General features: G+C 38.8%; 1 protein-coding gene across 3 annotated transcripts in view; it reads right to left on the reverse strand.

Annotated features, from left to right (window-relative positions):
* Positions 1–458: 458 nt before the first annotated feature.
* Positions 459–27,853, reverse strand: part of MEIOB (meiosis specific with OB-fold) — a 29,342-nt gene continuing 1,947 nt past the window's right edge. Inside the window, exons 2-14 of one of the 3 annotated variants that reach the window (XM_049699647.1) lie at positions 25,375–25,451; positions 23,019–23,076; positions 18,835–18,966; positions 16,800–16,872; positions 14,427–14,622; positions 12,179–12,279; positions 11,215–11,267; positions 11,032–11,127; positions 8,200–8,301; positions 6,588–6,741; positions 4,445–4,628; positions 3,646–3,732; positions 459–1,198 (exon numbers count right to left, since the gene is read on the reverse strand). In XM_049699647.1, coding sequence (XP_049555604.1) covers positions 1,079–1,198; positions 3,646–3,732; positions 4,445–4,628; positions 6,588–6,741; positions 8,200–8,301; positions 11,032–11,127; positions 11,215–11,267; positions 12,179–12,279; positions 14,427–14,622; positions 16,800–16,872; positions 18,835–18,966; positions 23,019–23,076; positions 25,375–25,443 — 1,425 coding nt within the window. In that variant the 5' untranslated portion in view covers positions 25,444–25,451 and the 3' untranslated portion in view covers positions 459–1,078. Of the gene's footprint in view, positions 1,199–3,645; positions 3,733–4,444; positions 4,629–6,587; positions 6,742–8,199; positions 8,302–11,031; positions 11,128–11,214; positions 11,268–12,178; positions 12,280–14,426; positions 14,623–16,799; positions 16,873–18,834; positions 18,967–23,018; positions 23,077–25,374; positions 25,452–27,853 lie in introns of those variants that run through there. The other 2 variants (XM_004270321.4, XM_033429177.2) reach the window with 2 other exon arrangements.

Raw genomic sequence — 27,853 nt, forward strand, 5'->3', positions numbered from 1 at the left:
AGATGGTGTGGAGCTGAGCAGAGCACTCTGGGGCTGCTGCAAAGGCAGCTGAAGTGGAGGGCCCGTCGCCCTGTCAAAGCAGAGCAGGTCACCCACCCTTCCAAGTTCCTAAGACTCGTCACCGCTTGTGAAACTTCTGAAGCTGGTCTTCCCCGAGTTGATTCAGACTCACAAATGTCAAGCCTGAGTCAGCAAGCCTTCACAAGCATTGGGTAGCTCTGATGTGTCATCAGAGAAAGCAACCGACTAGAAAAGCTCTACAGTGATCAAAACAGTTGTACAGCATCACCCATGGACTTCTGCCGTCCCCACCCGGCACTGGGAGAACCGGTCGTCCGCGCCCATCAGCTCCAGCAAAGTAGTCTGAGCCATGGCCACGTTGTTTTTATAGGTTCTGATCTTTCTCCAGGCAAACAAGACAAAGAGGAAAGGGGCTTAAGAAAAATCATTCATATCTGTGGGAAAGATTAAACTTGTTTATTAATTCATGCAAACATTTTCCAACTTGGGAAGAGAGAGAGGGCAAAGCCAGTAGAAAAGGCCTTCTAAGAAATGAATAAGAGGGGGATTTTAGGATTTACTCTTAACTGACTCCAGGGGGAAACAGAATAACAATTTACAGAAACATTCTCACCACATTTGAACAAAATACAATTTTATCTGTAATTTTCAAACTCATTTTCCACTTTAAAGGCGGTTAAAACTTGTATTCTTTTCCAGAGTTTAAAATGACGTCTGGTTTTTAAATATTTCCTTGTCCAGACAAGTTCCTACTTGCCTCGATAGGATCTGCGAGCTTACAGGAGAGCACACTCGCTCTCAGTCCACCCCTTGCTCTATGAGATAAAAAAAACTGCAGGGAGAAAAAGAGAGTTAGTTTCTAAAATCACCTGGTATACAACGCTGAAAACCAATGACCACAAATAGAGAACAGCAATGAGTTTTCTTTACAGATATGAACAAATACTTCAGTTAAAGCTGTAAGACAATGGAAAGAGTTCCAGTCTCAGGCAGAGTTGGGAGAAAAATTATAGATCTGGCTTCTGACAGTAATTTTGTAAAAATCCACATCAATTTTTCATGACCTTTTTCTCAGGTAGGAAAGTTGGCATTTCAAATCCAACATATAGAAAAATGGGCTTAAAGTGTGTTCAAACAACCAATTGTGACAGACGTGAACCCGCAGCAGTAACGTGACCTGTTAGAGCACAACAATATCATGATGCAGTTGATTAATAATGATGTCTCACTTTTTACAATTTACAAAGCACTCTCACCAACATTTTATTTAGTATAGAGTGGAAGGACACATCAGCTAGGCACTTTAATTTCCTTCATTAATTAATGAATTGAATTAAATCTTTGACATGTATTCATTTTATTTTGTATGAGTCAATTTAACCTTTTTGAAAATTATTCTTTAACATTAATATCAGATCTTACAAGGATCTGTGATACTAATATCACTATGTGTTTTAAAACATTGAAATGAATAACTCACTTTGAAATCCCTCCAAATGAACCACTTTAAGTAGCCATTATTTTTAATTGAAATATGATAAATATACAAAATGTCCTATATGGAAATCCTTTGTTTTTATCTTATTAGCAGAGCAATGTAAGTTCTTATTTTTTAAATTACATGTTCTGTTTTAACTGATTTATAACAATTGAAATTGTATTTGAGGCTCACAATCTTTATTACATTTTGTGATATAACCACTACCTGCTTGAAATCTTTGTTAAATCTGACAAATATCTTTTTAACATATTCTTTGGAAAGGTACAATATCCATTTACTTGAGAGCAATTTGTTGCTATATTTGAATCAAGTTTGGGAAACTATAAATAAGTTACCATGAATTTAAATTGATCAAACTCAGAGCAACTGGTACCTCCTGTTTGGAGCGAAACCACAAAGTTGGACAAGGATCTGAGTATATGCTGATTTGGGTATAGACAGTATACAGTATTTAGGTGGATTCATGCAAATGGTGGAAGAGATGCAATATATTACTGTAATTTTCCCCCTTTGGCCTAGTAATGAAGAGGCCTCAAACTGAGGTCCTAGAAATATTGTTGAGGCCATTGATGACTCCATGTCTGTAATCTATTCAGATATGCTTGAGGCTGCAAGGAAAGGAAGCCACAGGAAAACAGGAAAACCTGCTTACGAGGCTGAGATGGAGCAGACCCAGTGTTCTCAAAGACTCTTTCAGGGTATCCATGAGATCAAAGCTATCTTCATAATAATATGAAAATGCTCTTTGCCTTTCTTACTCTCGTTCTTTCACCAGAGTGCACTGTAGTTTTCGAGACTACATGACATGAGATATCATTGTTCTAACTGCTAAAAGAATGTGTGCTCATGAATACATTTAAAATTTTTCTCAATGTTAAGTTCTAGTACAATGTTGACAGATATAACTCACTTAAGAGCTCAAAAATTTTTAAGAGTGTAAAAGAGGAAATATCTGAAATAATGTAGACTGTGTAGCCCTATCTCACCTGTGACCTGGGGCAAGAAGCAACATTTCTTGGTCCTATTTTCCTCACTTGCAAAACAAGGGGAGTTTGTCCTACTGCCCATTTTACACTTTTAACACTAAGGTTCTGTGGCCTTCCAACACTGAAGTGTTGCTATTGCTGCGGGAGTCTGCTCTGATCAGAGTTGTAGGAGCACAGAATTTTAGAGGCTTAGAGAAGTTAATTAACTTCCCCAGGGTCACATAGGCTGAGGAATGGTGGGACTGGGAGTCAAACCCAAGTCTGTCTCACCGCAGCATTTAACTTGCTATTGAATACTGCTCACTGAAGTGAGGAGCATCGCACATGGGGGCGGGGGGGACCCAGCTTTGACTCTAAAGCCCAGTTCCTAGCCTTGGAGTTAACATTAACGCAGTTAATATTTTCTTTGTTGGTCTTTTTGTTTTGTATCATTTATAACTTCTTTATACTATATGAAAAAAGCTGATTACTTCCACTGTTTCTATGGTAGCCAAATCCTTCTGCACATCTGGGAACTGGGCATTATTAAAAATAACAAATTCCTGGGTTTCCCTGGTGGCGCAGTAGTTAAGAATCTGCCTGCCAGTGCAGGGGACACGGGTTCGAGCCCTGGTCTGGGAGGATCCCACATGCCACGGAGCAACTAAGCCCATGCGCCACAACTACTGAAGCCTGCGCACCTAGAGCCCGTGCTCTACAACAAGAGAAGCCACTGCAATGAGAAGCCCGTGTACCGCAACAAAGAGTAGCCCCCGCTCGCTGCAACTAGAGAAAGCCTGCACGCAGCAACGAAGACCCAATGCAGCCAAAAATAAATAAAAATAAAAAAGTTTATTAAAAATATAACAAATTCCCTAATTTATTACATCATACTCCAGGATTTTCTTATTGCTTGAACATATAGAATAACATAGTACTGGGACTTCCCTGGTGGCACAGTTGTTAAGAGCCCGCACTCCCAGTGCAGGGGGCCCGGGTTCAATCCCTGGTCAGGGAACTAGATCTCACATGCATGCCACAACTAAGAGTTCACAGGCCACAACTAAGGAGCCTGCCTGCCACAACTAAAACCTGGCGCAACCAAATAAATAAATATGTTTTAAAAAAGAATAATATAGTACTATAAAATGCACTGACCTTTACATAGATTTTGCTTCTTTCCAAAAGAAACTGCCACTTTAATGTTGTTTTCTGTTCATCCGTCATTGCAAGAAACTCATTTACCTGGATAAAAAAATTAAACAAATATTTCCAAAGAATATATAGATAACTCATCTTGACAATAATGTAAAACAAATTTGCTCACTGGAAATGGAATTTATCCATAGTAATTACAGGTCAATTCTCTTGACGGAGGAGATAAGGCTAGATAGAAAGGCTCTAAACTGAATGTCTGAAGCCAGCCAGGTGGCTCGGCACAGAAAGCCCCCCTTAACAAAGTGGAAACCACTGAGGCTTAATGGTAAACTTCATGAGCGGGTTCTAACAATAAAAAACATCAAACCTAACATCAAGCACACAAGCTAATCTCTGCTGCTATGCTATGGGGCAGACTGAGGAAGAGCTCATGGCTGACCTTATACACCTGGGTAGGTGAAATACTGCCAAACCCTCCTCACAGAGGACCCTGCTCAGTGTCTCCAAGGTGTTGTTTTGCCCATTGTTATTTGACTATATAAAATGTCATGTTTATTCTCCACTGTCACCAAGGATGTCTCTTGTTATTCCTAACAGTTAATGTTAGCTAGAATTTTAATATGCAATATGTAATTATTTGTTCATTAAAACAATGTGTGTTTAAGTCAAGATTGATTTTTCCCAGACCTCTTTATTAATGAATTAATTTCTATCAAATGTTCACCAAAATAACCTATGTTTGGGGAAGCGAATTCAATTTGGAAGTATTTCTAAACATATTTTCCTTTTTATTATTTACCGTGAAGCCCAAAGTCTCCTCAGCAACACTTCCTGTGAGACTACAGGAGTGGAGGGTACCTGTGTGATCAGTAAGATCAATTAGCATATGGAAGCTGCGAAAAACTGATTTAAATTCTGAAGAATCTTTGTTGCAAGTTGTACAAGTGCTGGATGCTTCATTTACAATGTAACCACAGCCTGAACTGAAAAGAAACAAAGACAAGATAGAATGTGAAGGCCCTAAGTGACAAATCTGATCTCTAGCAGAAGAATTATCACTTAGACTTTTAGCCTAAGTCAGCACCTGGAATATTTACAGAGCAAGTAATTACAGAGTGCTCAGTGCTGAGCAGGGTACAAAACAGACCTACAAAATAACAAGGAAAAATGCACAGCAATACAACATGCTTTCTATGCAGTCAACCTCATTTTCAGTATTCCTGCTTCGGAAACTGGGACAATCCAGTTTTCTCACAGTTCTGCCTCCTACTTTCCCCCATGCTGGGGTTCTTGCCCAGGATCACTCCCCCACTGGGGCCTTCCTCACTTGCACCCCAGCCCCACACCCTCCCTTCTCTGAACAGCTGCACAACTTACACTTCAGCACGAACTTACACCCTATCACATCCTATTCCATGTTATTGCAGGTATGTTTGTTTATCTCCTGGCTCAGAGTTTGAGGGCAGGAATCCCGTCTTGTGCCTAGAAAGCCTGAGTTCCATGAATGCTCATTTGGTCCTGTACTAAGTCCTCTGTACATCCACAGAATAACCTGAGGGTTGGGGAGGTTCACACTCTAAATGCTGCTAGCACTGCTAGTGACACATTCTCCTCTCTTTAAGGGGTAATTCCATGCTCTTCTATATTTTTGAAGCAGTCATTACTTTGCCAATTTGAATAGGCAGAGACTAATTCAAATTTCTCAAGCAGAGGGAATGATCTGAAGATACTGGTTTCTTGTAAGCCACAGATCAACTTTTGAATTAAGTTTTAGATACTTTTCCTCAGATATCAATATTAAAAATGTAGGAAAAATAAGGGAGACAATAACATTTTTTTTAATTTTTGAAAAATATTTTTCAAAAAATAAACACCTGCCTTACACAACAGCCTCTACATTAGTTTTTTTCAACTTTAACACCAAATCATGCAATGTTTTAAAAATCCATAGGTCAATTTCTTGATTGTGGTGGTTTATCATTTCATACATGATAAAACTATATGAAATTTCACATACACACGATGCATATTAATCTGGGGAAATCTGAATAAGATCAGTGGATTTAATTAATGTCATTACTATCTATGATGTGATACTATAGTTTTGCAAAATGTTACCATTGGGGGAAACTGCACAAAGTGTACAGTTTATATATTATTTCTTACAGTGCCATGTGAATCTAGAACTATGTCAATTATAAATCCATAGGGAGGCTTTCACAATAACATTTTAGAATTTTCTTGCCAAGCATTTTTTGGCTAAGATTATTAAATCTACTTGGGTTTACTTTTCTATGCAAGTAGATACTAACTTTGACCTAGGAGAGGTTGGAAATCATATTCTTCATACAGTTGAAATAATTTATTAAAATGCTATTACTTGTATTGCTATAGGATGTGGTCACCAAAATAATTTTCAAATTGTCATAAAACAATAGTTTCTCATCCCAGCTAAAAGTTTCAACATTATTATATCTTTCTATTTTAGGGTTGCTGAAACACAGTAAATTAAATTTTGCTTTAAAAGGCAATTATAATTTTGAATCTAAATAGTTTGTCAAATGCATAACCACTTATGCATAATGCATAACCACTATTCAAATGCATAACCACTATTATGTCAAAGAATAGCTTAACTTTTATAGAGTTTAAAATTTATTAACAAGGGGGGCTTCCCTGGTGGCACAGTGGTTGAGAGTCCACCTGCCGATGCAGGGGACACGGGTTCGTGCCCTGGTCTGGGACAATTCCATATGCCGCGGAGCGGCTGGACCCGTGAGCCATGGCCGCTGAGCCTGCGCGTCTGGAGCTTGTGCTCCGCAACTGGAGAGGCCACAACAGTGAGAGGCCCATGTACCAAAAAAAAAAAAAAAAATTTATTAACAATAACTGTTTTTATTTCTTACAAGAATGAACTTTCTAAAAGTAATTTGGTTGCTTACCATCTATTTCGAACTACTTTTGTAGTTTCATCATCAATGTTCAGTGTAGAAATGTAAGCATAAAGAATTCCATAGATAGGATCAGCTTTTCCTTTATTCTTCAAAGCTTTTACCTTTAATTGTTCAACTGTATAGACATCAACTATTGTATTTACTAAAAAAAAAGAAAAGTCATGGAAGTTCTAAATATATTCTAAGAACTCCAAAGGATTATATCCAAATAGAAAAGCTATAAAGCTCAAATGAGAATACGTAGTAGCTTAAGTTATGTAATAGAAAAATTATTATATATGATGTATTAAAACTGATTATATAGAAGGACATAAAAGCAAAAAAGGAAAAGAATGAGAAATTAGTCTTTATTAAAATGAATAATTTCTGATCATCAGAAGATTCCATTAAAAGAATGAAAAGGCAAGCCATAGAGTGGGAGATGCTAGCAATCTATAAGGAGATAAAGGGTTCATATCCAGAATATCTAAAGGATTCTTAAAAATAAATAAGAAAAAGACAAGTCAACTCAATTTTTTAAATGGTGAAGAGACTATATTTATTTATTTATTTATTTTTGGCTGCACCACGTGGCTTAGTTCCCCAAAAGCCAAGCCGTGCAGCCGAAAAACAAAACAGAACAAAACAAAACAAAAAAAACAAAAAGAAAGAAAGGAAACATGTTAAATATCCCCCAGGAAAGCATAACAAAGTTCTTCTTTTACAAGTTAATGTGACTTGCAGCATAACTTATTTCATGCTTAATTCAATTGTTACTCTCTCGAGAGGAATTATTAGGAAGTATTTCACCTCCTAGGATGAAGTTACAAGAACGGGCCTTCAGGGAATGATTGAAGTTTTCCCTCTGCTTTCCGCCATTCTCCTGAGTGTCTAAGCATAAGCCACAGACGGCAACAAACCACATCCCTTTTTTTTTTTTGGCCACACCACGAGGCATGTGGGATCTTAGCTCCCCAACCAGAGATAGAACTCACGTCCCCTGCTTTGGAAGCATGGAGTCTTAACCACTGGCCTGCCAGGGAAGTCCCAGCATCCCTTTTAAAGTCAAGCTTCAGTCTGGGGTCTGTGAACACATGACATTTTATGCAAAATTCTATGTGGGGGTACAGCTACTTTTCTGGGGAAAGGGTCATAGCTCTCATCAGATTCGCAAAAGGTTATATAGGCCTCCAAAAGTTTTAAACTACCTTTTAAAAAGTGGAAGTATAGGGCTTCCCTGGGTGGCACAGTGGTTAAGAATCTGCCTGCCAATGCAGGGAACGCGGGTTTGAGCCCTGGTCTGGGAAGATCCCACATCCTGCGGAGCAACTAAGCCCGTGAGCCACAACTACTGAGCCTGCGCGTCTGGAGCCTGTGCTCCGGAACGGGAGAGGCCTCGACAGTAAGAGGCCCGCGCACTGCGATGAAGAGTGGCCCCCGCTCTCCGCAACTGGAGAAAGCCCTTGCACAGAAACAAAGACCCAACACAGCCAAAACTAAATAAATAAAAAGTGGAAGTGTAGCAGTTACATAATAAGAATACAATATCTTTTACTAAGTAACTTTACAGGCCTAAATTCTGGCCTTTTAAAAATTCAAATAATATTTAAAGGTCACTTACAATTTGTGGATTCTTTCAAATAACTGTCAATTTCATCATCCAGAAGATTCGTTTCTTTATTTTCTCTTATAAAATTCAATAGGATGTTAGCTTCTGGTGTATCTTAATTGAAAATGCATAATAAGTAAACAGCAAACTGATTATTTTTTAAATCACTGTAAATGATCCAAAATTATTTTTACCAGTAAAAAGTGAAGACGTATAAGAATACAATCAAACACAATATTACAAAGCCACTGACAATGTGATGGGGTGCTCCATTAACACAGAGATGTACACCAGATATCATGAGTTTAAAGAGCAGCTTACAAAACATTGTCATACAATTCCCTTTCATTTTAAAAAAGATACATAAGCAAAATTATCTGGAAGAATATGTATCAAAGAAATGATTATCTCTTATGAGATGGTGAATTTACAGCTGATCTTCCTTTTTATGTATTTTTTGAATTTTATATGTATTTATTTTCTAGTCAGAAAAAAAATTTTTTAAGGTTGTTTAAAAAGCTTGCTCCAGACTTGCCTGGTGGCGCAGTGGTTAGGAATCTGCCTGCCAGTGCAGGGGACACAGGTTTGATCCCTGGTCTGGGAAGATCCCACATGCCGCGGAGCAACTAAAACCGTGTGCTACAACTACTGAGCCTGCTCTCTGGAGTCTGTGAGCCACAACTACTGAGCCCACGTGCCACAGCTACTAAAGCCCATGTGGCTAGAGCCCATGCTCCACAAGAAGAGAAGCCACCACAATGAGAAGCCTGTGCACCGCAACGAAGAGTAGCCCCCTGCTAGCCACAACTACAGAAAGCCCAATGCAGCCAAAAATAAATAAATAAATAAAAAGATTTTTAAAAAGGTTCTTATAATTAAAAAAAAAAAAGACCTTGCTCCTCGGGACTTCCCTGGTGGTCCAGTGGTTAAGAATCTGCCTTCCAATGCAGGGGATGTGGGTTTGATCCCTGGTCAGGGAACTAAGATCCCACATGCCATGGGGCAACTAAGCCCGCGCACCACAACTACTGAGCCCGAGTGCTCTAGAGCCCACGTGACACAACTGGAGAGAAGCCTGCCTGTGTGCTCTGGAGACCGCGCACCACAATTAGAGAGTCTGTGTGCCACAACTAGAGAGCTTGTGTGCTCTGGAGCTGTGTGCCACAACTAGAAAGAAGCCTGCGTGCTGCAACTAAAAACCCCTCATGCCACAACGAAGACCCGAAGCAGCCAAATAAATAAATAAAATACTTAAAAAAAAAAAAAAAAACTTGCTCCTCAAGTTGGGACATGAGTATCCTCAGGAACAGTGAGATAATGTGCCAGAAGGCACGAATCTGATTTTGAAGAGGGGCTCTCTAACTCTGACACCCTTCAACTCCAAGCCCCAACCTCTAACACCTGCTTGTCTTCAGCCCTCCCTCACCATCTCCAACATTCTGCAAACCGTCCTGCCAATGCTTGGACCCCCTGACTCCCCTGGACAGAGTCAGGGTTTCTTCCTCCTCGTCCTGTTGTACCACAAGTCTTATCACTGTTGGTTCTTTCTCAGAACTAGACTGGAATCCCAGACAGGGGTTTTGCCTTTTCATTTCTGTGCTTCAGTTATAGTGACTATCCTTCCATCCATCTGAGCATCCATCCACTCATGTACTTCCTTGTTCCAGAAAGTGTTAAAGTTACCTCAGTAGTTGTCAAATAAAAGGCATTCACTAAATATCTGTAAATTAATGAGCATCCTGGGACAGAAGTTGGTAGGAAGGGTGGGGTGTAGGCACTGCTGTCAAGAGCTCTAAGGACAACAGGGTCATCCCAGACTGTCTGTGGGGGGACAAATTCTTCCTTCCCCATCTGATGAACTCTCTCGGGGCAGGAAGCCTGGACATGCTGGCTAGGATGAAAGCTCAAACCATTTAGAGGTTCTTAACTTCTACGTGGCATGTGTAGCCCAGGAAATTAGAAATAAGACTGATTTAAATAAGCATATTGAAATTCACACACCGTTATACATATTCTCCTTTATATTTGTCTCCTTGAGAAATAAGGCATTTATTCTAATGATGTTAGCATTGCTCAAAACACTTTGACATTTCCCCTTTGAACCTGTTTTCAGAGCCAAACGCACAACATCCTTCAAATCTGTCTCATTAACTTAGTCTTGAGGTGTTTTTTTTTTCTTTTTTTGCGGTACGCGGGCCTCTCACCGCTGTGGCCTCTCCCGCTGCGGAGCACAGGCTCCGGACGTGCAGGCCCAGCGGCCATGGCCCACGGGCGGAGCCGCTCCGCGGCATGCGGGATCCTCCCGGACCGGGGCACGAACCCGTGTCCCCTGCATCGGCAAGCGGACCCCCAACCACTGCGCCACCAGGGAAGCCCAGTCTTGAGGTTTTGATACGATTAATACTGTCAAGCTTGATAACCTTTTCCACCAGACAAATCCAACTGGGCCCGTGAGACACAACTACTGAGCCTGCGCATCTGGAGCCTGTGCTCCGCAACAAGAGAGGCCGTGACAGTGAGAGGCTCGCGCACCGCGATGAAGAGTGGCCCCTGCTTGCCACAACTAGAGAAAACCCTCACACAGAAACGAAGACCCAACACAGCCAAAAATAAATAAATAAATAAATAAATTTTTTTTTTTAAAAATGAGTCTGGTTTTTCACATTTCTTTTGTAAAGATATCAAAGATATAGCTCATTGTAAGTTTTTCAAAGTCATATAAAGCAGTTTTTCACTTTTAATTCAAATGAAATCCAAGCTTCATTCTTAAACACACTGCACAAATATTAGAATACATGATGTAGTCATTTCCAAAGGGATAAAAAATTTCAGATAGCTTTTTACCTGGATTAGTTGTAATAATCGTTTTTGAGATTACAGTTGCTGTCATGCAGTTCCGAAATTTGTCAAAACTTATTCTTACATCTGAGGCAAATATTACTGTTTGGGAAAAAAGCCATTTTAAAATTATTACACAGGGGGATAAAAAAATGACAAATATTGAACGCAATCATTGAAGTATTATACCTGTTTCTCGTGGCACCCAGCTCTGTGCAAGTAGAATAGATTCATTATCCCAACTGCATGTGTTAAAAAAGAAGTGATAAAAATCAAATAAATTAGAAAAAAACTGGCAGTGACCACATTATTTACCAGAAAAAGGATGTCTTAATGGATGAGGTTAATAATCCCCCATACAGTCCAAGGCACAGTTAAGGATTTTGGCTTCTCCTGCATTTTGCAGGGCTACACTGCCTATTTCACAGAAAATTTAACACCTATGAAAATCATTCCTTTCAGCACCTTTCATCTCTAACAACTTCTGCTCCTTCAATTCCTTCTTTTCCTATCACCCAGGTCACTCCAGGCTAGTTAGAACTGAGTGACTACAAGTTTAAAAATTTTGAAGTCACTCTTTCCTGCCATTAAGGGAGGGCCCCCACCATGGATAAACTGCTCGGGGGACTTGATAGGTTGAAGCCCTGTTTCAAATTAAGTGCTTTCTTTGGTACCCAGGCATCTGGAGTCTAAACAATACCATGTTATACCCTGTGATGCTTCAGGATGTAGCCCTGCCCCACATCTGACACACTGGGAGCCCCATAGAACCCAGCCTGTGACAATGCTTGCTTTTCTACCATCTTTCCATGGCTTGGCTCCAGGGTACCACCCAAGGAATCACAGAAAGTCTGGCTTGTTCTTTATCAATGAGACTTAGTAAATGACGATTTGTTACAAAACAGAGTACAATAATAAACAAGTTACAGTAGAGTCCATCTATGAAATCCCATGCCATCTAAAGATCTCATTTTAAGGTAATCATAGACTGTAATGACTCAACATACAAGAGAAAGGTTTATTTTTTAAATATCATTTCTATATCATTACTCCTCTCCTGATATGAAATCCATCATCTCCTGATGAAATTAAAATGTCTGACTTGGTGATAATAGCACAGATTTCACAGTTTGGAACAGATGTGGGAAGTTACCATATCATTGCAAAAGAAGGCTCTGTCTCATCATAGAGTTTAACTTCACACCTCTGGCCTTTTCTTTGGTCTGAAGTTGTAAAGTATTTTGGCTCTCCAACCTTAGAAATTGAAGGAAATCATTATTTTTCTTCACCTACAGTTGTAGAAGTACTTAAATATTTGTTGATGGAAATACTCAAATGTTTACCTTTTAAACAACAAATTAGAAATATCAAAATAGCTAGAATCACTAATATATATTTGATGATTTAACAGCATCTTTTATCTCTGAACCAGGTGTATTTAAGTTGTAAGTCACACACTTTGATTGAAGAGAGATACAGATATGTGTGCTTTAAGTCAAGACTGTGGGATCTTTTCACCATGTCAGAACAAATGCTCCATGACAAGTCCCTGGGTGGCATCTATGTGGACTCAGTGAGGGTAGAAAGTACATTTTCAATATCTGTGTATCCCCATGGCTTAGCACAGGGCCTGGCACGGAGTTAATGTGATTGGATGAATTCATCTCTCTGGGCCTCAGTGTCCTCGTCTTGCTAGCCCAGGTATGGATATTGATACCCCCTTTGCTGCCTTCCTAGGGACAAGCTGGTGAGAATCGAATGAGGGATACATGGGAATGTGCTTTGATATACCGTCTGATTCAGTCCACACTGTGGTGTAAGAGGATCATGGACGTGGAGGTGAACTCGGGGGCCCTTCTGTGCCCTCAGGGAGTTCTCAATGGAACAGCAGCACCTCTGATGGTCACACAGCAATGGCCCAAGCATGGACAGTCAGCTGCCCCCTATGCCACTGTCCCCCATGCATCTATTGTCAGGGCTGAGCTCCTTAGGAAGGAGCTGAAGAAAGAGTCACAGCTGCCTGCAGAAGAGAGCATCTAGAAAGAAAGTCAGAGGAAAGGACAGCCAGAGTATGAGAGAGGCCTACCATATCACAGCATGCAAGAAAACTGTATGAAAAGGAGTTTTAAAGTGAAGAGACCTAAGTAGAGGCGAGAAGGAAGAAAACAGGTTAAATAAAAACGTAAAGATAAGGAAATGTAAGAGGGATGGAAGCAAAATGGGAGAAAAAAGGCATGAAAATAAAAGAAATAATATAATCCTATGAAAGGTGGTACCAGACTCAATGGGTGGAGGCAGGAAGGGGGACATGGAAAAAGCTGTTGTAGGTTTTATATTCATACTGAGTTTTAGAAAATCCTTACTACATTGTGATATAATGGCATTATATGGAATTTCAGGGAAATTGAGAGATCATATCCTGCCTTTAAGTAAGATTGAACCTAAGTTGCCCAGAAATGAATTTTTCCCATTTTTCATGACTGTCATATCGGGTGTTTATTCCTCCATCCTGAATGATACTGAGTGTTCACTGTGTGGCAGGCACTGTGCTGGGCTGGGCTGGGCTGGGCTGGGCTGGGCTGGGGAACAACGCAGGCAGGCCTCTGTTGGCCTGTCACGGGGATAGTCGACACTCAGTCATTTAATATGGAAACGCAATTAGCAATTACTTACAACATTAACTATAAGTACCTAAATCTATTTCCCATTTTTTTGTCTTCTGATTATCATCATTCTGTATATTGAGAAATTCTTCTTGCCCCTTTATTTATGTACTTTATTTTGTGAAAATTTGCTCCCTGCCAAGTGATTCTAGTCTGTCCAATGGAGTTCAAAACTTGCTGCAATAATTGGGTAAGAGGGAGATGTGGAAGCAAAGGATGGTGAGACATTCCCCGGCACCCCATGGAGTGTCGTTCTGCCCTGGTTTTCAGCACCTGATGCTATGCATTAGCTCACAGGGCCCCTACTGCAGCACCGTGGGTTTCTCGCTCTCTCCCCCAACTCAGGACAGCTCTGAGAACACGCACTGAATTGATTCCTTGATTTATTCAACTTAGGCCCCTTCAAAGAACTTCCTGGAGATCTTAAAGTCAATGAATTTACCCTTTCTATCTGTGCCTTTTGTTTAACTCAAGTATGAAAAGCTCTCATATAGTTAGCGGATCATTTATGACTGTGTACTGCATTTAACATTCAAATACAATTTTATTTCGCTACTCATTCACAGGTAAAATGCTGCTTTCCCTTTAATGAGAAGTGTTATTTTCTAAATTCAATGGAGGATGCATCAAGATACAGAGGAAATTTTACTCCAGTTGATTATTACTTTCCAAACACAAATAAAATGATAGAACTCCCCCCACCAAATTGAACTTGGCTTTGTTGGGGTTTTAACTTACCGACCTCACAGCTGCAAGGACATTAATAATTCTCCCATCAAGACTGTGTCCGTTTGCAACAATGTCACCCAATGAATAATAATCACAAGACTCTTTAACAGGTAAGTATATCAAAGAAAGTAGCTTGGCATCCACTTCATAACTGGAACAAACTTTTACCATTGAGTGATTCTCACTGAGCAATAGTTTATAATCGCTAAATTGTAAAAACACACACCAAGAGTTAATATCAAATGATTTTCTAATAGAAAAATACTTCAAAGTTCACAGTTAAACTTTGGTTGTAACTTAAACTATATTTTAAAAATTATATTAAGAAGATTTATACTTTTCACTCTTAGAAACATTGAAAAGCTTTGTAAAATATTTTTTGTCTAAAATGTATTTTCATTAAGAAAATGTTTTAAAGACCAACTGTGTCTGAGTTTTAAGCACACTAATAGTCTGATCTTGCACAATACTGAGTTTCAGTTTCTTTCTCTGTAAAAAAAAAAAAAAGGGGTGTAAAAGCACTCTAAAACATTGTGTGTGTGGGGGGGGTGGATTTCCACCTCTATGACACTGACTGCCCTGCCTATGTGCTTCCCTTACCTCTGTGGTGCTCTGTAGGAACAGATGCACAATATTTACACAATTGAGGTGCTCTTCCCCTTCCAGCCAATCAACTTCCAAGTGTCCTCCATGGAGCATCTTTCTAGTCCTCTAATCCAGAGCCTCCCCCGCTCCCCCTCCCCCTGCTACTGCTTTAGGTGTTTCCCTCATCACTTCTCACCCAAACTACTGCTTGTCTCCTAAGCTTTGTTCCCCTACTGTCTGTCCTCAGGTAGCCAAAGTGATCTTCCTAAACCACGAATATGAATATATTTCCCATCTCCAAAGATCTTCTGGGCTAGCCATCACCAAAGCATGAAGTTGGTACAACAAGCAAAGCTGTCTGTGAAGTGTCTCTGCTTCTCTCTCGAGCTTCTCCTCCTGCTGTTCCCCTGCCTATATTCCAGCCACATCATATTCCTAGGCTATGAAACTACCACTTTAGAGAAGAACGTAGTCAAACATCAACAGTTTCATAAGGTTTAAACTACTATTAACTGTTCTGGAAAAGGCCAGGAGGTTTCATGTTTGTTCCCTCTGCCAAGGATGCTCTTCCCTCCCTCCATTCATGTGTTCATTCCATAAACACTTACTGAGAGCCTATTATGTGCCAGACCTTAGTCTAGGCACAGGGGGTACAGTGGTGAGGAAGACACACAAGACTTATGATCTCACGGAGTTTACATGCGTGAGAGGGAGACAGATAAGAACAATTAATCAAATAATCCCAGATTGTGATCAGGGTTATGATGGTACACATACACTGTGTACAGGACGAAGTCCTAGTAATGCAGACTGGAAGGGCTACTACAGACAGAGTAGGTGGGGGAAGATCTAAGGAGGTGACATTTAAGCTGACACTTCAATGAGAAGAGCAAATAAGATTGTTCTTTGCAGAGGGAAGTGAACATGCAATGCTGTTAGTGCAGAATGAGCCCAGGATGTTCATAAAGTGGAGGACTCTTCATGTGGCTGCAGAGAAATGAGACCTATAAGATGAGGTCAGAAAAATGGGTGCAGGTGCACGTGTAGTAGAGACTTTTGTGCCCACCCAGAGCTTTTTACCAGCTACTCCCTTCTCTCTCGAGATTTGCCCTCAGCCAGAAATACCTTTAAGCCTTCCCTCCTCTGCAGGAATAGGGGGTGGACTTCAACCAATAACTTGTAAATACAGGGTACAAAAGCCCAGGCCTCTTTCTTTAGGGTGGTACCACTTTGAGGTGCCACTCATGCTCCAGAGCTCCCATCTGGGTCAGGATGAGACTGGGCTCCTGCTGAACCTGCCTCTTTGCTCACCTTCCCCCCAGTGCTATCCTTACAGGCTGCTTCTAAGGGCTCTCCCTCAACAAATCATCTGCACAAAAATCCTCCTCTGGGCTCTACTTCCAGGTAACCTGAACTAAGATAGTAAGGCATGTGAAGAGAGTTATAAATTGAGATGAAAAAATGGATATATGACTTCCATGATTTACCTTTTCACTGTTCAGCTTTAATGTGACTAGAGTCAGATTTTTGTAATCTAAGAATGAGAATCAAAGCACTAAAAACAAAGCCATTTTTTATGTGATCCTATGTCAAAGTAAATTATTTCATAATCAAAGATAAATATTATGAAGCAGAATTAAACTCCTAATTTTCAAACTGAAGTATACACCTTTAATAAGCTCTCTGTTAATCTGACATGCAAAAACTGATTAGTAATAATCATTCTGGCATAAACTTATTAGTAATAATCATTCTGACATAAAGTAATAATCATTCTGACCTCTGTGCTAGATTTACCTAGGAGTTGCAGGGCTGAACTTTTCTTCTCTTTCTAATTCCTTTCTTTGGATCAGGGGATTTTCAATTATCACTAAAACAGAGGGGAAAATATGATGCTATTACAAAAAAGTAACAGGATAAGTTTAAAAAATGAGTGTACATAACAATGAACATTACAATGTTATTTCTAATTTTGAGTTGGTGTTATGTATCCTTCATAATCATTTTCTTGTGGCACTGTGAGCAACAGAATCCTGGGGTATGACCAATCAATTTGATCTCAGATGACATTTCTTATATTTTGTGTTTAAATCCCAACATATGATCCACATTAATATTACTTTATTGAATAGTTACAGTGAACATTTGATTTGGTTACAACATGCCCTTCTATAAAATAAATTGATCTTCACCCAATTCACAGCTGTCCTCAAAAATAATAGTGGTAGTTAGAAAGAGCAATGCAAAATCTGGGTCCTGATTTGAGCCCCACAACTTATCAGCTTTATGACTTAACATTTTAGGGTTTTCATTTCCTATGGTCTATGTTAGAGTTTTATGTGCTCTATTTTGCTAATTCCTCACACAACCATCCCTCATTATTATCCCTTTTTCCAAATGAAGAAATTGAAGTTCACAGAGGTTAAATAACCTTCTTGAGGTATTATATCTAGAAAGTAGTAGAGTTGGAATTAGAACTGTTCTAATTCTATTTGTAATTCTAATTTAAAAATCTGTAATCTTTTCATTCTACCACACCAAAATCTTATTTACTTCTATAAGCATCATCAGATTTACACCTTTAAAATCCCTTATCTCATTCATCCTCACAACAGCCATCAACATGGAACGTAGGTTAATACCGAAATATATCTTTAGCTCTAGGTAACTAATGTTCTGGCATTCATCCAAGAAATTCATCCAAGAAATGTTTTGCTTGTAGGAGGAGTAGGGTGTGGACTTCAGCCAATAACTTGTAAATACAGGGTACAAAATCTCAGGCCTCTTTCTTTAGGGTGGTACCACTTTGAGGTGCCATTCATGCTCCAGAGCTCCCATCTGGGTCAGGATGAGACTGGGCTCCTGCTGAACCTGCCTCTTTGCTTACCTTCCCCCCAATGCTATCCTTACAGGCTGCTTCTAAGGGCCTGTAAAGTTTTTGCAAAGTTTACAAAGTTTTCTGCCTTCATAGTTCATATGTTCAACTACCTTATTATTCAGTTAGAGAGATACTATATGTAATCCTGAAAGTTAATAATATGATTGGGTGCTGAGTAACTAGTATGGGTACTAGGCTGCTTGATACTGCAGGGTTGGAGAGGAGTAGTTTAATTGTCCGTGTTACCCTTTCCCTTCTTTTTTCTACCATGAAAGAGAACTGGTATACATGCTTTCTTGTTTCTTGTATGAGGCTAGAGCTGTCATCTATTGAGTGACTAAGTTCTACACTTTATAACAGGCACACTATCTCATTTAACATTCACAAGCATCTATAGGGTATTAATTCATAGTGGAGACCCAACAAGATTAAGAAATTTTCTCAAAGCCACAATGTAATAAAATTTGGTACTTGGAATTGAATTCAGATCTACCTGTTCTCAAAGTCTTGTTCTTTTCAATATACTACACTGTACCATAGAGGGCTATTGGGGTGGGTAGATGATATGAAAGATTTGGTATTTTAGGCTGAAGGTTTCTTAAAATCCATTAAAATTTCAAATATCTTTTATCAAAATCTATTTAGCATCCCTATTATAATTTTACAGGAAGATAAATGATTAGAGCCACAAGAGGGACTGATGCAAAGTGAAATAGAAATAAACCAAAGATCATAGAGCTACTTAGTAAAAATATGTGATTATCATGTTTGTATGTTTCAATTAAATGCTGAATGCCTTGTGTTATACTCTTAACACTTGACTTTTTTCTGGTAAGGTTCTTGAGAATAAGAATTGTGTCTCATTTCATTTTGAGTCCCTCAGTGTAGTTATCACAAACATATCATGGGAATAATACTGTAAGAGAAACAGTTTAAGAATCAATGCCAACTTACCACACTCCCCAACACGAAAGCTGTCAGAAAGTGATCTGATGTAATCTTCCTTGCCCCACGATGTTGCATTTACAAAATGGGTTGTTGAATCACGAATGGTGAAACTGAAAGTGTACCTTTCTGATCCAATATCTAAGGAAAAACCAATGCTTTTATTTTTCAAATGAAAATTTTTAACTTTGAACAAATATGATTATTTGATGCTAAAAACACTCAAACACATGGTGTAAAATATTATTTCAGATATAAATTATATGTTATGCTTTTATGAATTCAAAGCTGCCAAGGTAGATAACTCACCTCACTGTTACCCCTATGTTTCCTTTCCCCAGTTATCTGTATATTTGGAGGGAAATGACATGTAGGCTTGAACCATCCTGATATTAGCTTAGAGTCTCCATTTCTCTCTTACTGTTGTTTTAACCTTAAGTCATAATTCAGATCTAAATTATTTCAAAACAAATAAACGTGTGCTGCTAAAAGATACCACTAGGGGTCAGCAAGTACTTTTTTTCCAAAATAAAATTTCTTTATTGTTTTGCTAATTTAAAAAGTAATACAGGGCTTCCCTGGTGGCGCAGTGGTTGAGAGTCAGCCTGCCGATTCAGGGAACACTGGTTCGTGCCCCGATCCGGGAAGATCCCACATGCCGCAGAGTGGCTGGGCCCGTGAGCCATGGCTGCTGAGCCTGCGCGTCCGGAGCCTGTGCTCCACAACAGGAGAGGCCACAACAGTGAGAGGCCCGCGTACCGCAGGAAAAAAAAAAAAAAAAAAGTAATACAAAACAGCGTGGTACTGGCACAAAAACAGACACACAGATCAATGGAACAGGATAGAGCGCCCAGAAATAAACCCGCACACTTATGGTCAATTAATCTACAACAAAGGAGGCAAGAATCTACAATGGAGAAAAGACAGTCTCTTCAATAAGTGGTGCTGGGAAAACTGGACAGCTACACGTAAAAGAATGAAGTTAGAACATTCTCTAATACCATATACAAAATAAACTAAAAATGGATTAAAGACCTAAATGTAAGACCAGATACCATAAAACTCCTAGAGGAAAACATAGGCAGAACACTCTTTCACATAAATTGTGTCAATATTTTATTGGATCCATTCCTAAAACAAAGGCAATAAAAGCAAAAATAAACAAATGGAACCTAATTAAACCTAAACGCTTTTGCACAGCAAAGGAAACCATCAACAAAATGAAAAGACAAACTACTGAATGGGAGAAAATATTTGCAAATGATATAAACAATAAGGGGTTAATATCCAACATACATCAACAGCTCATACAACTCAACATCAAAAAAACTAACAACCCAATTTAAAAACTAGGTAGAAGAACTGAATAGACATTCTTCCAAAGAGGAAATGCAGATGGCCAACAGGCACATGAAAAGATGTTCAATATCACTAATTATCAGGGAAATACAAATCAAAACAACAATGAGCTATCACCTCACACCTGTCAGAATGGCTATCGTCAAAAAGAACACAAATGGGCTTCCCTGGTGGCGCAGTGGTTGAGAGTCCGCCTGCCGATGCAGGGGACACGGGTTCGAGCCCCGGTCCGGGAAGATCCCACATGCCGCGGAGTGGCTTAGCCCGTGAGCCATGGCCGCTGAGCCTGCGCGTCCAGAGCCTGTGCTCCGCAACGGGAGAGGCCACAACAGTGAGAGGCCCGCGTACCGCAAAAAAAAAAAAAAAAAAAGAACACAAATAACAAACGCTGGCGAGAATGTAAAAAGGGAACCTTGTACACTGTTGGTGGGAATGTAAATTGGTGCAGCCACTGTGCGAATCAGTATGGACGCATCTCAAAAAACTAAAAATAGAACTACCATATGACCCAGCGATTCCACTTCTGAGAATATATCTGAAAAAAACAAAAACACTAATTTGAAAAGATACATGCACCCCAATGTTCATAGCAGCATTATTTACAATCGCCAAGACATGAAAGCAACCTAAGTGTCCATCACCAGATGAATAAAGAAGTTGTGAGATATATATATATATATACATACATATATATATATATATATACACACACACACACACATATATATATGCACAATGAAATTTTTACTCAGCTATATAAAACAATGAAATGTTACCATTTGCAGCAGCATGGATAGACTTGGAGGGCATTATGCTAAGTCAAATAAGTCAGACAAAAGACAAATACTGTATGACATCATTTATATGTGGAATCTAAAAAATACAACAAACTAGTGAATATAACAAAAAAGCAGAATCACAGATAGTGGTTACCAGTGGGGAGACGGAAGGAGGGAAGGAGGGAAGGGGGGAAGGGGGGAAGGGGGGAAGGAGAGAGGGGCAATATAGGGGTAGGGGATTAAGAGGTACAAACTTCTAGGTACAAAATAAACTACAAAGATATACTATACAACACGTGGAATACAGCAAGTATTTTATAATAATTACAATGAAATATAACCTTTAAAATTGTAAATCACTATACTGTATACCTGTAAGTTCTATAATACTATATATCAACTATACTTCAATTTTAAAAGTTTTTAAAAAGTAATACAACCTAACATACAAATGCACATTATAGATATCTATTGAACTGTGATTAGTGCTTACCTTTGGGGTGGGGGCTGGGATGGGAAAAGTTGAGGGTTAAATGAAGAATTTCTCTTTTTGACTCTATGACCTTCTGCACTGCTTGAATTTTTTATGACAATATATTGATATGTGTAATGTTTTTTAAAGTCAGTAAGCATATCTTCTCCAAAAAAGGAATAGTGTACAGACAATTATAAAAAATAGTCAAACACTACAGAAATGGTACCCTACTCTCACCGTCTAATAGGTGAAAATTTTATTTCATTGCTGTAATTTAAGCAAATATATAAATATTGACCTTTTCTAATTCATATATTTCAAGTTATTCCTTTTACAGCTTAGAAAACAGAGATGCAGGATTTCTCAAACTATTCAAGTGGTAATTCTGATCTAATTAATTATGATGCAGTAAAGAGAAGACAAACGAGTATGGGTGGGAGATGACATCTTTGTTATTTACCTCAAAAATAACAACAGAATATTATAAAAAATAAAATGAAAATAAAGGTACCTATCACTACACCATAAGTCAATTAATACAGCCACAATTAATTGTCTTCTTCTGTCAAAATTACTGGCTGGCTGACTAGAGCTCGGATTCCCTCAGGCTGTTTAGAAGGACTTATACTGTACCTTTTAATAAAAAGCATTGACACTTCAAAAGCTAATAATAGTGAATTGCTACTTTTGGCATTCTATAGTTTATCTCTGCATGTAAACTACAAAAGTTTGAGAGTCAGTTGATTTTAAAAATCCAATTTTAGTCTCGGATTGTGTTTCCATAGTCCTAAAATTCTTGCACAGTTCAAGCAACTCAATAAGAACCACTAAAGCCAAACTTAACTGTATTTTCCACATGTGAAAGATGATTTTTTTCCACTGAATTGTCTGGTTCTTTGAGTAAATACATAGATACTGCTGCCATACTTCTCTCGCTCAACACTGTCAGGACATGTCCCTGCTGGAAAACCTTCCTCCGTATCACTTTCTGTCTTCTATGAAGATTTACCTGTGTACTTGTATCTCTTAGGCTGATATTGATAGTTAACATGGAGTTCTTACTGTGCCTTACACACCCTTCCATGTATGAGCTCATTTAATTCTCATCCCAGCTTTATTTACCCCGATTTCACAGCTGTACATAGAATAGATCTCAGATGACTCGTGCTGAGCCCAGTCAAACTAGCTCCACGTCCATCCTTTCAGACACTTTGATAACTGAGGATGATGAGACTACATACAATGTCTCTCTCTCTTACCTTTCCACCAGGTTTTACACAGTGGAGGTGCTCAATAAGTACTCGTTGATACACATTAATGAGTTGACCAATTTAGCTATTTTAGTACTGTATACACAGCTTTTTAAATTGTGTTTTAGAGATATCAAATAAAATCATTAAGAATGATTTAAGGCCACACATGTGGCCTTAAATCAAGTACTTTACCATGCAATAGGGAACATGGCTGTTGCTCTTAGGGAGTTAAACAGGCATGAGAAATTTAATCACTTAAATATATTTTGCTGTAGTCATAAGCCACAGTTGATGAAAAATGAAGCAAAGAGTTAAACAGAACTCAGCTTTTTCTGTCTGGAAAGCCTTTGACATCTGTTTTTCCAATAACTATGCCGATTATTTTCTGAAAAACAAAAAGGTTATAGAAGACAAATATTAAACACAGATGGAGATGGTAAATTTAATTTCATGGACTTGTTATATTTTACTGGCTCTAACAAACATTTTTAACTAGGAACCATTTAAATGTATTTATTCCAGACAAACAACTAAAACAACTTCATAAATGTTCAGCTCCACAAGGAGTAGTACAAAGTAATAAGACAGTTAACTGATATTACAAATATAATCATTTAATACTTAGTATGTTTCTACTTTATTTTCAATCATTAGGTGGAGCACAGTAACTGGCCTATGCTATCAGTCCTTACTGAATTCATTCAAAGCACATGTATAATGCAATTTAATTTGCCATGGTCTTCAAAGCTTTCTTTTATATAGGGTTTTCTAACAATCCACATAAAATTGCTTAGCTTCTTAATGCAAACATGCTGGACAGTAACATAAATTAGATTGTAACAAAACTTGCATATTGCTGTTAATAAATCTAAGCTCTGAAGTCCTAGATCTTAAACCTTAAAGATATTAACATCTTTAAAAATTTTAAAGTTCTCTTCAGTGACTAACAAAGAAAAATTAAGTATTTTTTAAATGTTTTAAGAAATAAAAATAACTACCTTTTTCTGAAAGGATGAATTTATATCACTAATTCTAGCAACTGATTTTAACCTTGCAATAATCTGTTACATTTAAAATACATTCAAGGACTTCCCTGGTGGTGCAGTGGTTAAGAATCCGCCTGCCAATGCAGGGGACACAGGTTTGAGCCCTGGTCTGGAAAGTTCCCACACGCCAGGGAGCAACTAAGCCATGCACCACAACAAAGTGAGCCTGTGCTCTAGAGCCCGCGTGCCACAACTCCTGAAGCCTGCATGCCTAGAGCCCGTGCTCCGCAACAAAGAGAAGCCACCACGGTGAGAAGCCCACGCACTGCAATGAAGAGTAACCCCCACTTGCTGCAGCTAGAGAAAGCCCGCGCACAGAAACAAAGACCCAACGCAGCCAAAATAAATCTGAAAAAAATATAAATAAAATACATTCAAGCTTTTAAGACTACCACATCCTAGCTGAGCTATTAGCTAGTCTTATTACATTTAGACATATTACTATTATTTCTTTAAATTCCATATGCATGCAGATCTCACTTAATTTTGTTGGGAAAACAACTAATGGAAATATTGAGTAAAATTTTCTAACTGAAGAGGCAATTAGCAAATAGTTTACCTTTCAAGAAAAACTGTAACATCAATAATTATTTTTAACATTAATAAAGTTTAAATTGCAAATTATTGAAGTTATATGTAAATTTATCCCATTTTAAGAAATCTGATTTGCAAATTCTAAATGTAAACAGCAGACTGCTGGGGGTAGGAAAAGTAAGGCAGTATGATAATTGCTTTACAATGAATTCTTCACCTTATAAGATGATTCCACCTAGATTTCTTTTAAATAAATAACAATCTAGGCATACTTGACATGACTGATTCCCCCACAATCCCTTCCCCCAAAATGAATTTTCACATAATGATTTCAGAAATATATCTTTTGTGTACCTTTATGTCATAAAAGCAGCATAATAGCAAGTATTTCAGTATATAACTTGGGCAATTTGACTAGAGAATAGATACTGCTGAACGACAATGTTTTAATTTTATAATGCTAAATTTGAGTACTCATTAAATATTTAATTAAAATATAGTACAAGGACTTCCCTGGTGGCGCAGTGGTTAAGAATCTGCCTGCCAGTGCAGTGGACACAGGTTTAATCCCTGGTCTGGGAAGATCCCACATGCCGCAGAGCAACTAAGCCCATGCACCGCAACTACTGAGCCTGCGCTCTAGAGCCTGCGAGCTACAACTTCTGAAGCCCGTGTACCTAGAGCCCGTGCTCTGCAACAACAGAAGTCACCACAATGAGAAGCCCACGCACCACAACAAAGAGTAGCCCCAGCTCACAGCAAGTAGAGAAAGCCCGTGCAGCAAAGAAGACCCAATGCAGCCAAAAATAAATAAATAAAATAAAATATAATACAAGTAAACTTTTGATAATTTTTAACAATCGCTAGTCATATCTACAATCTCCTAATCCGTAGACAAAAGAAAGACTAATTTTCATTTAGCTGGCATAAATACAAAGAAGTTTAGGAGTGTTTAATATCTAACAATCACTAATGCAGTATCTGTATACTTGTCAATTATACAAGCACGTGTTGAAACGAATCAATAATGTTGACATAATGTAATATTACCACCTAAAGTTTCAACAGAGATCAAATGAACCACTACCACCGCTGAAACCTACCAGATTAGCCATATTTGGATGCAGGTCTGAAAGTGCAGTAAAGTTCTTTGATGCAATGGAGTTAGCCATTCTTTTATCTGCATATTAGAAAATATAACTTAGATGCATAAATTAAACAACTGAAATAAACCTTGAAAAATTCCAAGACTGAAAAAAGAATTTATTAGGAAAGTACTGGATATTCTACTCATTCTTTGGGAAAACTTTATGTTACAACAATGAAATGCAAGTTAGATTCAACCTGTAAAAAGCATGTTTCAAAATGTCCACTTAAAGTTTTGAATGATAGAGTTAGGTTTAAATTTTTAACTTTCACTTTTCAAAAAAATAATTTAGCAATATTTGAGCCCCCTGCAAATTTAGTTTCAGATGAGAAATGATTCAATGGGACATTTGCAGATTTAAATATTTATTACCATAAAGCCTACTTTAAAAAAACATAGCAAAACTCTATTGTAACCACCTTGAATCATGCATTTAGTTACACTGTGTAAGGGTAGTACTTTATCCTCACCTCTGGATGGTAAGGAAGCTCCATCAGGGCAGAGGTAGGATCTTACAAATTTTTTGTATGTGCATTTCAATGCTACCTTGCACGTAAAAAGCACTCAATAAATAAATGAAATGGTGGCTTGTCCCTCAATATCATCACTAGAAAAGGTTTTAGTGTAATAACAACTGTCAGCTACACCAAACTAGCAGATTTACTCCATTTCACTTCATATTACGTGGCCTCTTTAACAGTGAATGCCCTCAGCTACAGGCTGCACTTTCAGGACATGTCGCATAATACGTTTCAGGAAGACTGTGGAGTTAGTCAAATATGATTATGAATTCCAGCGCCACTAGTTTGTAGTCAAATGTTTTGAATTACTGAGCTTTAATTTCTTCATCCACAAAATATGGATAACATCTACCCTACAGGGTTGTTGTGAGAATTCAAAATAATGTACGTAAGGTGCCTAGATGTTCACAGGCTCTTGACAGATGAGAACACTGCTTTTCATTCTTATCCAATGTAGCAGCTTCTGCATTCAAGCCAGAATAAACAATGGGGAATTAAGCAGCTTTAAGGTCCTACTTATTCTTCGGCCTAGTCTGATCTGGCTTACTATGCAATTTCAGTCTCTGAAATTCTTGACAAACCCTGATGGATTCATTCATTCATCCATCCACTCAACAAACATTTATTGAGAGCCTGTCAAGTGCTACACACTTGAGGTTAGAGAGGAAGAACTATTCAGTAGCCAGATTTTGTGTAAAAACACGATCCATCTACATATTGAGTTCTCCAAATTTTTACCCCTTAATATCTCTTGGTGGTTATTGACTTACAAGTAATATCACATGAACTCTTTGAAGTTCCTTCACTTTCTACTATTATTCAAAATATATGGTGATATACCTTAGTGTCTGTCTACCAAAAAAATGACAACTTGCTTCTCTACACGGACATTTTGAGAAATACAAAATTACCATGAAATAAAGAGCTCAATATGGTGATACAGAGATTATACGATTCAACAGCAACTACTGTCCCTTCTACTTTCCAAATACATTTTAAATGTCTCCTTTTCTCCATCTCCGATGCCATCTCCTCAGCCCAAGGCTCAGTCATTCCTCATCTAGAGTACTGCAATTACCTGGTTTTTATACATAGTTTATTCATTCAACATGCGTCGGTTGAGTGTCTGATATGTATCAGGCCCTGAATCAGGATGGGGGATGGCTCAGAGAGCAGCAACGAAAACAGAGGGCCAGATGTGGGACTAGTGGCCTCAAGGCCACTGACTCAGATACTTGATAAGGGTAAAAGGAAAGAAGAGGTGGTGGTGAACCTAGTCTGGTTAAGGTAACATGATGGCAATGTAACAGGTAATAGTTGTGGCGTGTCTACTATGAGGCTGACCCTATACCACAGACTAGATACACCATGACCATCTCTGACAGCCCCCCAGCCCAGGTCTCCCAAATTCCCTTCCCTGAGTTCTGTGCCCTCCTCCTACTTTTGAAGGGCAACCTCCCGCCTGGACCGGAGCCCAGCCTGACCTGGCCAATTCCTCCCAGGGCCTTCCTGGTCCCTTGCTTTAGGTTTCATGAGGGCATGGTAGGGCCCAAGCCCCTCATGCTCCTACTTGCTACAGCTTTCCTCCAGAGGACAAAGCTGCACTGCTTGGTCCTTACTCTCGTTGTGGCTCTGGAAAAAGAGAAGGGGACTCTGGACCCAGACAAGGAAGAGGCATTGCTAGCTGCTGGCTCTGAGAAGGTGTCTGACCCACAGGTCAGCTGAGGCTGTCAGTCAGACCCTCAGGGCAAACCCCACCAACTTTCTGATTTTGATGCCATTGTCTCAAATTCTGAGCAGGCCAGAGTGAGCAGACCTGGGGCCTTGGTATACACAGTTTCCTCTTCCTTGAGCATCCTCTCCAATCCCACCCTCACATCTTCCCAAGACAGGATCTTCAGCATTCTTTGGATC

The sequence above is a fragment of the Orcinus orca genome, chromosome 16 (assembly GCF_937001465.1).
Source record: "Orcinus orca chromosome 16, mOrcOrc1.1, whole genome shotgun sequence".
Taxonomy (NCBI): Eukaryota; Metazoa; Chordata; class Mammalia; order Artiodactyla; family Delphinidae; genus Orcinus; species Orcinus orca.